General features: G+C 59.6%; 1 protein-coding gene across 1 annotated transcript; it reads right to left on the reverse strand.

Moving 5' to 3' along the window:
* Positions 1–4,096: 4,096 nt before the first annotated feature.
* Positions 4,097–10,803, reverse strand: Cdkn1a (cyclin dependent kinase inhibitor 1A). Its single transcript, XM_070023874.1, has 3 exons — positions 10,724–10,803; positions 5,777–6,217; positions 4,097–5,414 (listed from the first exon to the last, which is right to left on the reverse strand). Exons 2-3 carry the CDS (start codon positions 6,210–6,212, stop codon positions 5,365–5,367), a joined length of 486 nt encoding a protein of 161 aa, XP_069879975.1. The 5' UTR covers positions 6,213–6,217; positions 10,724–10,803; the 3' UTR covers positions 4,097–5,364.
* Positions 10,804–12,007: the final 1,204 nt, after the last annotated feature.

The raw sequence follows: 12,007 nt of genomic DNA on the forward strand, positions 1-12,007 counted from the left end.
GACAGCACCCAGGCCCAGAGTTCAAGCCCCACGACCGACAAAAAGAAAAAAAAAGAAAGAAAAAACAAACACAAGCCCTGGAGTTCAATCCCTGCTTGACTCTCTCAAACTCATGAGAAAGACTATCTGGAAAAAGAATGCTCATGGATGGGGAGGGAACGGTGTGTGTAAAGGTCCTGAGGCAGGAATGTGCTTTGGGAGAGCAGGAGGCTGGAGCGCTTTGAGGAGGGAAGAGTAGAAGATGGATGGGGAGGCAACGGTGTGTGTAAAGGTCCTGAGGCAGGAATGTGCTTTGGGAGAGCAGGAGGCTGGAGCGCTTTGAGGAGGGAAGAGTAGAAGATAGGGCAGAAGTAACGCGCGAGACCGATGGGCCACGAGAGGCCTGTTTTTGTCGTGAGTGGGATGGAGGCCTCGTCTCTCCACTTCTCTGGGAAGAGAGTGGGGCTGGACTTTTCAAGTCCAACCCCAGGTTCTCAAAGCATCATTGGCCTGCCTCCCCCCACCCCCGCCCCAGGCTTAGCTCCCTCCCTGGAGATAGAAGGGGTGTAGAACAGGCAAGGTGTCCCCACATCCTGAGTCCTGGAGGTGAGGGCACAGCTGACCTGGCCCGCCCTGGTCACCTGCTCCAGGGGAGAAAGCTGGCCTGGCTGGACACCCAGCTGCTAGGAGCAGGTTGGATGCCGAGTTTCGGAAACAGCAGAACTCTTAGAAGCACAGTATTGCTGGACTGCAATACACTTAGCTCAAGAATGAAGATTTTTCTAGGCTGGGCGCCAGTAGCTCACTCCTGCAATCCTAGCTACTCAGGAGGCTGAGATCTGAGGATCACGGTTCAAAGCCAGCCCAGGCAGGAAAGTCCATGAGACTCTTCAATGAACCAGCAGGAAACTGGAAGTGGTGCTGTGGCTCAAGTGGTAGAGCGCTAGCCTTGAGCTGAAGAGCTCAGGGACAATGCCCAGGCCCAGAGTTCAAGCCCCACGACTGACCAAAAAAAAAAAAAGATTTTCTAAAAATAAAATGGATAAGCAAGCAAGCCACGGACAAGTGGAAACGTTCTCATACTCACTAATTTTCAGCTCCCTATAGCTGCTTGAATTTACAAGTTTGGGTCAACCATGAGGCAAGAAATCATCAGTTGGGCCGGGGGGGGGGGGGGGGGGGGGGGCGGGGCCGGCATGGAGTAGGGAGGAGGCAGAGAAAAATGGGTTCCTTGGAGCTCAGCTTAGAGGCTCCCTGGGTGGCGCTATTTCCAGATCATTGAGAAAACTCATCATGGAGGACCAGGGACTGTGGAGCATGAGGCTGGGCCCTACAGCCTCTGCTTAGAACCTGCCGCCCAGCTGCGAAGCTTCTGCTTTCTGGTTTATCCGGAGCAGCATGACCTACAGCCCTGTGTGGATCGGTCCAGTCATGAAGGGCAGGGCCAGTGCCCGGGGCACCAGGATGGGGTGAGGTAGGTAGGAATGGAGCAGACACAGAGAGCAATTTGGTCAGCTCAGGAGATTCAAGCCATGACAAATGATCACTGGACCTCCAGAAGGCACTAGCACTTTCTATCTAGATGCTGGAATCTAGCAGTGAAGGAAGGAGAGGGGCCAAGCCCTGCCCTCCGGAAGCCCCCATTGCTGGGCACTGGGCGGGAGAAAAAGAGCCAACGCCAGGAAGTTCTTCTGGAGATCAGATCCTGACTGCTGCCACTGTGGACGCCTCATCCCCATCCACCTTCCCACCTTCCCTCCCTCCCTGGCTCCCGGCAAGCACAGACAGTGTTAGGGAGCCTGCAGCAGGCCCTTGGGGCACCCCCACAGCTGCAGGGTTCAGGGTCCCATAGACACGCCCCCCCCCAGGGACACCTGGTTAAGTGTCCTAAACAGACAATACCAGGAGGCCCGCTCCATGTGCTTTCCCAGAAGCCACTGCAGGTGTGAGCTTCAGTTGCACCCCACGGAAGTTGCTCCCTGGCCCCTGTGTTGGCTTTCCCTTTCCTTTCCCATGCTCTCTACACTCCTGCCTGAGCTTCCACGAAATACACCCTAAAGATCTCCTGCACACCAAGTCCTTGTCTTGGAGAGGAAAACAACCACCACTAAGAGAGTTGGCACCGGGAATGGCAGGAAGTCAGGGATTGCTCACCAGTGACTGGACAATTAGAACACAAATGTTGGTGGTGAGCATGGCAGCAGCATCTGATCCAAGCCTTAACCAGGCAGGTATTGGGGACAGAGACAAGATACAAATGCAGTGGAGGAACAATGCTAGGTGCAAGAGATGTGAAGGCTTGAAGGATACAATGGTAATGATAAAGCTGTGGTGTTGGTGACCTTTGCTAGAAGCCTCCAAGAGGATTGGCCCCATTTGAAGCATGATGTACAAGATAGAATTCCACAACAGCGGTTTAACAGACCCTCATTACTTCAGGGCCCAAAGGCAGGACATACCAAAAATCAGCTTCAGGATCTGATTATAAAGATGGGGACCTGCAAGAGAGACAGAAAGCACAGGCCCAAGCCCCTCCCCCTTGCCTTAGGACTTTGCTGGGGAAGTGTCCTACTGAGACTTGCGTGGCTATCCCTGGGAACCTTGTGTTGTGAAATTGGGTTTCCCTGCCCTTTATTTTGTGAAAAAAATCTGCCTCCTCAAAAATAAGGTAAAAATGGAGCTGGAAAGGTGGCTCAGTGGTAGCGCTTGCCTTGTATGCATGAGGCCCTGGGTTCCATTCCTCAGCACCACATAAGCAGAGAAAGCCAGAAGTGGTCCTGTGGCTCAATTGTAGAGCGCTAGCCTTGAGCTGAAGAGCTGAGGGACAGCACCCAGGCCCAGAGCTCAGGCCCCATGACTGACAAAAACAAAACAAAAGGTAAAAACTGATGTGCTCAATTTAAATGATGGAGTAAAAATTCTTGCATTGTTGCAAGTTTTAAGTGGGGAAAATCAGACACCACAGAATGATTGACAGCTCCATCACAACTGAGCTGAGGAATGCAAGCACAGTGACATAAACTTTTGTTTTTGAAATTGCTTTGTATTTACTTATCTACCACGTTAGGTTAGAACCACAAGTACGGCTGGCCGGGTGCTGGTGGCTAATGCCTGTAATCTTAGCTACCTAGGAGGCTGAGATCTGATGATCTCAGTTCAAAGCAGCCCAGGCAGGAAAGTCAATGAGACTCTCATCTCTGATAAACTACCAAAAAGCTAGAAGTGAAGCTGTGGCTCAAGTGGTAAAGTGCCAGCCTTGAGGGAAAAAAATGGTCAGGGGCAGTGCCCAGGCCCTGAGTTCAAAACACTTGAACTCAGCATTGAGCTACCAGTGCTGAGCCCTTCACATTTATTTTTTTTTTGTCGGTCGTGGGGCTTGAACTCTGGGCCTGGGCGCTGTCCCTCAGCTCTTCAGCTCAAGGCGAGCGCTCTACCACTTGAGCTACAGCGTCACTTCCGGTTTTCTGGTGATTTATTGGAGATAGGAGTCTCACGGTCTCTCCTGCCCGGGCTGGCTTTGAACCACGATCCTCAGATCTCAGCCTCCTGAGTAGCTAGGATTACAGGCGTGAGCCACCAGCGCCCGGCTTCACATTTATTTTTTAAATGAGCACAACAAACACAGCCAGGTACTCAGTGGACACTGTGTAACAAAATGAAACTATGTAACTTGTGGGCAGAGATGGGAGGGGGGAAACTGGGGGAAAACCAAGGATTGTCTAAAATGAAAGGTACTCATGACCTGACTTATGGACTGGTAACCCCTCTCTGTATAACACCTTAATAATAAAAATAAATTTACACCTGGGCGCTGGTGGCTCACGCCTGTAATCCTAGCTTTTCAGGAGGCTGAGATCTGACAATGGAGGTTCAAAGCCAGCCCGGGCAGGAAAGTCCTTGAGACACTTATCTCCAATAAACCACCAGAAAACCAAAAGTGGCGCTGTGGCTCAAGTGGCAGAGGGCTTGTCTTGAGCTGAAGAGTTGAGGGACAGCGCCCAGGCCCAGAGTTCAAGTCCCACAACCGACAAAAATAAAAGGATCACAACCCACTCCCAAGAGCACACCTTCTATCTGTTTTCATAACTGTGGGGATAGAAAGACCACAGCAGTGATATGGCAAGTCAAAAAGAAACGTTTATTAAGCACCTGCTGGATGGGAGGTACAGCCAGCACCGTGGGTGGGGCTGGGAGGGAGCAGCCGTGGAGGGCGCGGGCCAGGCCAGCACCTCAGGAGCTGGAGGGGGCTGGGGGTCAGACCCACTAAGTGCTTTGGTGCCTCTGGGGGTGGGAGGGTCAGTGTTCAGTGCTGGGAATGACAGCGCCACCCCGCAGCTCCTGTGGGCCTGCTGCGCACATCTTCCCCGGGCCTCCGAGCCGTGTTCCACTGCTACTCAAAGTGCCATGGCGCGGGGTAGAGCAGGAGATCACAGGCTGACTTCAGGACGCTGGGGCTCCTTCCCAGGAGGCCCGCTCCCCCACCACCCAGGGCTCGAACCCCAGAGCTTAAAAGAGGAGGTGGCCATGGCTGCTCCAGATGCCTGAGGTACAAGTGGGGAGCCCTACTTTCTGGGTGACCTTTCCCCTCCAGTCCATTGGGGGATGGGGGGAGAGACAGTGCTCGCTCAGAGATGCCATCCACAGCTGAGAGGGGCCTGGAGGGGAGGGGAGAGGGATGGGGGGGGAGCGGGATGGGGGGGGAGGAGAGACGGGGTGGGGGGGAGGAAAGACCGGGGTGGGGGGGAGCAGCAGGGGGCCTTGAGAGCCAGCCGTGCAAGGGGGACAGCTGGGGGCCCCCCAAAAAAGGAGGCTTTGAGCCCACAGGGAGGACGGCTCAAACACTGGGGCAGAAGGGGCTTGAGGTGGGCATGGGGGTTTGCTCCAGGCCCTGGCAGTTCCCTGCCTTCGAAGGCCGCAGGGGGTGTGGCGGCTAGGCCAGGCCCATGTCCCTTGTCCCCAGCCTGTGTCACTGCGCTCCACCTATGGGAGGTGAGGGGGCGCGAGGGGGCGCCAGGGACTCGGACACCATCCCTACTCTGGCTGGGTCTTTTCAAAGTGCTACCTAGTTACTTCTCAAATGCAAAGGAATTCAGGTCTGAGCACCCAGGAGGTGGGGGGGGGGGAGCATCTGGGAAGAGAGGGATTTAAATAATATATCATTGAATAAAAAAAAAATGTCCAGCCCTCTGAACAATCTATTCTACGACCTAATGCTTTTCTCTTTAAATAACAAATGCCAGAGGGAGGGGCCGGGCCGGGTATATACATGAGGGAGTTTAAATTAAAACACAAATAATAATTAAGACGCACAAAGTGAGGAAGAAGGCAGGAGGTCCGAAGGGGCGGGGCCGGCGGGAGTGGAGCGAGAAGCTTCCAGAGGGCGGCTCAGGGCTTCCTCTTGGAGAAGATCAGCCGGCGTTTGGAGTGGTAGAAATCTGTGGAGACAGAAGCGGGTCAGCCAGGCTGGGGACCACCCCTCCCCAGGGACAAATGGACGCGTGGCTAAGTGCGGGCAGGAACCTGCGGAGCGAGGCGCTCTCTCAGGGGGGAATTGGTTTTGTGTGATAATAATAAAAGGGTGGCAAAAATGATGTGGGACACGGGACTGCTCTAAGGACAAAATAAACTCACTTAAGTGTTAGCTGGTTGGTCTTGCTGTGGGACCTCAGGACAGTTGCTTCCCTGCCCTGGGCCCCATTTCCCTCTATCCAAGGTACAAGCTGGACCTGATAGGTCATCCCCGAGGCCAGGGATCCTGGGAGTCCCTCGCCCGGCCCTTCCCGGTACCTGTCCTCACCTGTCATGCTGGTCTGCCGTCGTTTTCGGCCCTGAGAGGTTCCAGGCCCGGCCGGGGTACCGTCGAGCAGCTCGGCAGAGCGAGGCACGAGGGCGCAGGACAGCGACAGGGCCACGTGGTCCTCCTGATCGGTGGCCGGCAGCAGGGCGGTGGAGGTGCTGGGCCGCTTGCTGCCTCCCAGGTCGCCCGGGGTCCCGGGGCTCAGGTAGATCTTGGGCAGGCCCAGGCCCCGCACGGGCTCCCAGGCGAAGTCGCCCTCCAGGGGGGTCTCGGTGACGAAGTCAAAGTTCCACCGCTCTCGGGCCTCCTGGAGACAGCTGGCCATGAGGGCGTCGCAGTCTCGCTGCAGCTGCTCGCTGTCCACGGGCCCGAAGAGGCAGCGACAGGCCTTGCTGCGGTGCGGGACGGGGCGGGGGTCCCTGGAATGCTGGGACATGGCGCCTGTGGTGGAGACAAGGAGGGCCGGGTCATGGGGGGAACGGAGCTGGGTGCTTGCTGCCTGGGTCAGACTCTGGGGGTGGGGCAGGGGCCTGCCTGGCCAGCCCAGCTCCCCAAGGTCACAGCTGAAGGGCACAGACGCCTGAACCAGGCAAGCCCAACAGGTGTTGTCAGCCAAAGTCCGTTTCTCCCGGAGGTAGCCATTTACATGTCAATGCTCCGAACACGTGGGAATGGCCAGCTTCCTGGACAAGAGGTCAACAACTTTCCAAAGAGCCCAGTGATGAACCACAGCTGCTCCTCCTCCAGTCCTCCCAACACAGCTCGCCCAGCTGCCCACACGCGGGGCCCTGGCCTGCCCTGCAAAATCAAAAGCTCCCCCAAATCCCCAGCTGGGCTCTGTACTCCCCAAACTTAGCCAAGACGCTTCAGGTCTCTGGCTTCAGTGGCCTCATCTATAAATGGGCCTATGGGAGTTTAAAGGGCACAGCTGTAGCCAGGCGTAGTAATACACGTCTGTAATTCTAGCTACTCAAGGAGCAGAGGTGGAAGAGATCCCAGCAAAAAGAACAGCAGGAGGCCCTATCTGAAAAACAAAGGAGGCAAATCAAAGAGTATCTTCCAGCTCCACACCCTACTAAATTGAAATCTCAATACTACCAAAAAATAGAGTAAGAAACAAGGCTGATGCAGGCCAACGGGGCAAGGCGGACTGGCATGGCGGACCCGGAAGGCAGTAGAGAGGAAGCAGGGTCCTGGTGGATTCAGAGCCAGACTGCCTGGATTGAATCCAGGCTCTGCTGGGTGACCCTGGTGGCTTAACATCTCTGGGCTTTATTTGCCTCCTCTGTAAAATGGGTGCCGAGGTGAGGCTGCGCAGGGTGACCGTTGGAGAGGGGATGGGGGCAGGAGAAGAGCTTGGAAAGTAGAAGCGTTATTTCTGTTTTCCCAGACCATCTCTTTCCCCAGACAGCAGCTGACAGGTGCTGAGGGTGAGGGCCTTTCCCAAGGGTGTGTGGGGGGAGGGGAGGAGAGGGGCTGGGCAGGGCAGGGCAATGATCTGCTCACCAGCTGAGCCACATCCTGCCACCCATATCAGGTGATCAGAAGTCTAGACACCTCCCAGGCCCTGCCCTCCCCCCATGTGCCCAAGGAGCCAGTTTCACAGACACGGAAAATGAGAAGTGACTGGGCTTCCACTCCACGAAAGGGAAAAAAGTGAGGGATGAGGGAACGTGGCCAGGAGGAGCTGGTGTCTGCAGGCCCTGCCCTGGCCCAAGGCTGAGCGCTGGATGACCTCAGATGGGACAGGACTGCGCTGGGGACAGGGCCCTGGGACAGGCTGACAAGTGAAAGCTGAGTAGACACACACACACACACACACACACACACACACACACACACACAGGACTGCGCTGGGGACAGGGCCCTGGGACAGGCTGACAAGTGAAAGCTGAGTAGACACACACACACACACACACACACACAGGACTGCGCTGGGGACAGGGCCCTGGGACAGGCTGACAAGTGAAAGCTGAGTAGACACACACACACACACAGGACTGCGCTGGGGACAGGGCCCTGGGACAGGCTGACAAGTGAAAGCTGAGTAGACACACACACACACGATTAAAGGGCAGGCCCAGGAAAAGATAGGAGACTGGCCCTAAATCACAGGACCAAAAGGGATAAGTCCACTACCATGGACAAGGCCCCCAAGTCACCTCCGCCCAGCACCCTCACCCATGCTGGGACATTTCTATGCTTCAGTGCAGGAGCCACTGCTGTTTGAAGCAATTAGGAATTCCCGTTCCAGGCCAGCCAGAGCAGAATCAGCAAAAGCCTCTCTCAAAAATAAAATATAAAACAAAAAGGAGGAAGCCCAGCCAGGCAGCAGTGGCTCACGCCTGTAATCCTAGCTACTCAGGAGGCTGAGATCTGAGGATCGAGGTTCAAAGCCAGCCCGGGGAAGGAAAGTCCACGAGACTCTTATCTCCAATTAATCACCTAAAATACAGGTGGTGCTGTGGCTCAAGTTGTAGAGTGCTAGCCTTGGGCTGAAGAGCTGAGGGACAGTGCCCAGACCCAGAGTTCAAGCCCCACGACAAAAAGTAAAAGAAAAGAAAGAATGCGGGTCCATCGTTCCAGTGGCTCGTGACTGGACAGGGCGCTGGGTCCGATCCCAGCACCACAGGGAATAAATCAAATGGGTAGTCTGGTTGCCCCCACGCCCCTCCCCCCGCCCGCCAGTGGAACCCTATGGGAAGGGGATTTTGTGCACTTCCCCAGTGGGCTTTTCTGGGGTGCTGGAGGGGGGCACACGGAGGGGGGGTCTCCATGCCCCCCAGGCAAGAGGAGGAGGCGTCAGGGAGGGCTTGATCCAGGAGCTGGATACTCTCTTCCCTGGCTTCTAGGCGCGGAGGGGACCCGCACGGGGCAGGAATCCTCAGGTCTCCTCCACAGGGTGCTCCCCGCCCTCACGGGGAGCCCTCCCGCACCCCTCCGCACCAGCCCGGCACCGGGACGGAGCTGCTCGGGCCCCTCTGCTGGCTTCAGCCACACTGTAGTCCCCAATACCGGAGACTGGCAAGCGCAAAGCCCGGAACCGGGGCCCCCAGCACCCAAGGCGGCGCGGGGGGCGGGGAGCCGGCTGCGCCGCGCTCGGGGCGGGGCCTCCCCGGAGGCGCAGGCGGGCTGCAGCTCCCGCCGAGGCCGGGAGGGGGCGCCGGGCTCCAGGAAATCGCGCGGGTGGGAGGTGCGTGGGCAGCGCCTGACACCGCGCGACGCGGGATGAGTCAGTTTCCTGCGGGGCGCTGCCGCCCGCCAAAACCGTGCTTCCACTCGGGCGGGCGGCGCGTCACGCTGGGGTGGGGCCAGCCGGGAGGGGAGGGGGCGCGGGCGGGAGGGGCCGGGCCTGGAACACGTCACGCTGAGCCAGCGCGGCTTCCGAAACTCCCGCCGGGTTGGGAAACCGCGCGCGCTCACGCTCGCTCACACACGCGCGCGCCTTCGGGTGCATACATACACGCGCGCGCCCGCGGGCGAACACGTACACACCGCGCGCGCGCGCGCGCGCTCCCGGGAGCAGAGCGCCCTCCCGGGCACGCCCAGGCGCGCGGAGCCCGGGCCCCCACCAATCTCCCGCCCGAAAGCCCGGGATGATGACTCAGATCCCTGGAAAATAAAAATAGACGGGAGCAACGAAAACAGAACCGCTCGAGGGTCCGTCCTCCCAGAAACCCGACGTGGGGGGGAGGGGGTGGCGCCAAGACAGGAAGCGGCCCGGGCGCCCCCAAAATGCCAAATCCAGTCCTGAGGTTCTTTTGAGTAACAATGCTGTCAATCAGAAGGCGCGAGTGTCCCCGGGGGGGCTCCCGACGGGGCGGGTGCGCCCCGATCTGCGCGGGGCGCCGGCACCCAAGGAGCGACTCGTCGTCCGGCTCCGCTCAGCCTGCCGACAGGCGGGGCGCGCTAGGTCGGGGCGCCCCGAATCCCCCCCCCACCCCGCACGGACCCCAGCCGCCGCCGCCACCCCACCCCCGCTCCGGTGCCGCTCGGCCGGGTGATCGCCGCCGCAGCCCTGGACCCCCGCGCCCCGCCGGACCCGGGGCGGGGTGGGCGGGACCCCTGCGCACCCCGAGGGCAGGCCGGCGGGGACCCGCCCCGCTCCCGCCGCGGAGTAGCGTCGTCCCCGAGGGCGCGCCGAGGGGGACCGGACACCGGCCCGGGACCTCCCAGCGTCCCGACTTCCCTGGGAACGCGCTGTGCCAGCCAAATAGGTCACTGTGCTGACGGGGAGGGAGGGGCCGCCGAGACCCAGGCGGGGCAGGGAGGGGGACTTCGGGGGTGCCTTGGCGCCCCGAACGCGGCGGGGGTCCGATCCCGGGGTCTCCTGGTCACAGTGAGTCACCCCTTCGCGTGCCCTTCGGGGACGTGTCCTGGCACGTTCCCGAGGGCCGGGACACAGCCCGCGCTGACCTCAGCGCCCAGCGGGGTGGAGGACACCGCTGTCCAGGGCACCTGGACATCAGGGGCCGGGGCCCGGGCGGCGCCGATTGGATCCGAGGGCCGATCCGGGTCGGACCCCCGATGAACTTGCTCTGCTCCGCGTCCCCCATCACTCCGGGTCCCCCCCGGGTCCCCACGCCTCGACAGAGCGGCGCCCCCCTCGGATCTCCCGGCCGGCCCGCTCCGCGCCGCCCCTCGCCCTCCGGGGTCTCAAGAGCCGCAGAGTAGAACTGGAGATCCCGCCGACTCCTGAGCCCTCGGTCGCCGCCGAATCCCCCAGGGTGCGGGGGCTCGGTGACCGTCGCCGAGCCCACGCCCGCGGGCGCACACCCAGCGCGCCGGACCCACGCCCGTCGTTCACCTGCCGCGGGAACACCTGTGACACCGCGCGGACGCGGCATCCCAGGAACCCCCCCCCCCCGCCCCGTACGCGGACACACAGGGGACCCGCTGGGCACCGCCCGGAGCCGCGGCCCTGGCTGCTGCGTCCCGTGCCCTCACCTGCTCCAAGGTCTCAGTTGTTCGGGTGAATCCGGGGCGCGCGCGACTACGGCCACTCCAAGCCCCAGCTCGCCAGCTGCTCACTCACCGGCTGCGCCCAGCGCACCGCGCACTTAAAGCCTCGGCCACGCCCCTGGAGGCGGGACCTGGTGTCTCGTATGCACAGGCCACGCCCCCGGGGAGATCCGAAGCCTCAAACACATCGGCCACACCCAGGAGGCGGGACCAGGCACCTCGCTTATAAACAGGCCACGCCCCCCGGGTAGGACGGGCCTCTCCCCACCGCACCCGGTGCCGGGGGAGCCGCTCCCGCGGGTCGGGAACCTCCCTCCCTCCCCCTTCCCCTCTCCCCTCCCTCCTCCCCCCCCCCCCCCCCGCGATGTGCTGGCCCTGATCTCCACACCTGCAACCCCAAACCCCAAATCTGCCTTTCTGCCTTTTCCTTCTTGGGAATTGACTTGTCCCCTCAGACTCCCGGGACCACCAGACGCCACTGAAAAGAGAGAGAGGGAAGGCATGAATAAGTAAAAGTGCTCCTGACTGAGCAATTTCCAGAATAGCCATTGGTGCTTCACGAGGCATCTGGGGTTCACAGACACCCTCACAAAGCACCTTTGGGGCTGATTCAACCCCCGATCTCACGGGAGGGGGAAACTGAGGCCCACGCAGCTAGCACAAGTGAAGGGGTTGCTTGTCAAGGAAGCGAAGGAGGAGTTGGGGCCCAGTGCTCAGAGCCACCACGGTGATCCTCCAGGGAAAATGAGGAGCAGACCTGGAACCAGTCGCCCCGTCCCCCCTCCCCAACCCCACCTCCCTCACCTCAGCCGGGACAAAGCCAGCAGGCCTGAGAGAAAGGGAAGTGAGACCAATTTGGGGACCCAGTTCTCTCCAGGGTACCCTCACATAGGAGGAGGCTCAGAGAACTCCTGTGATCTGACTGAGCTAGCACAGCAAGTGAAAGTTGGGGCCGGTCCTTTGCATCCTGCCTAGAGCTCTCTGCTTGTTCTCCATTCCTCTGCCTTTCAGAAGGAGAAAAAAGCCCAGCCCCCACCCCCTCCTTTCCAGGCAGTTTAGAGGGGTGACATTGACAAAGGGCAGTTCCAGAAGTGTCCCCTGATGCTCCTGACAGGCAGAAGTGGAGGACCATACACCTCCACTGTCTCTGCTCACCTTTGCCTCCTCCCTCCTCTTCAAATGGACAGTTTTGCTTTTCAAATGGTGCAGAAGCTGGGTGCCGGTGGCTCACACCTGTAATCCTAGCTACTCCAGAGGCTGAGATCTGAG

Source organism: Dipodomys merriami, unplaced genomic scaffold, assembly GCF_024711535.1.
Source record: "Dipodomys merriami isolate MVZ:Mamm:240054 unplaced genomic scaffold, mDipMer1.0.p SCAF_16, whole genome shotgun sequence".
NCBI lineage: Eukaryota > Metazoa > Chordata > Mammalia > Rodentia > Heteromyidae > Dipodomys > Dipodomys merriami.

What these genes read in the sequence shown, in the direction of transcription:
- Cdkn1a (XM_070023874.1), bottom strand. Translation starts at nt 6,212, where the DNA reads ATGTCCCAGCATTCCAGGGACCCCCGCCCCGTCCCGCACCGCAGCAAG. An exon ending in ACGGCAGACCAGCATGACAG is followed by an intron (nt 5,415 to 5,776) that starts GTGAGGACAGGT and finishes CTGTCTCCACAG; the next exon opens with ATTTCTACCACTCCAAACGC.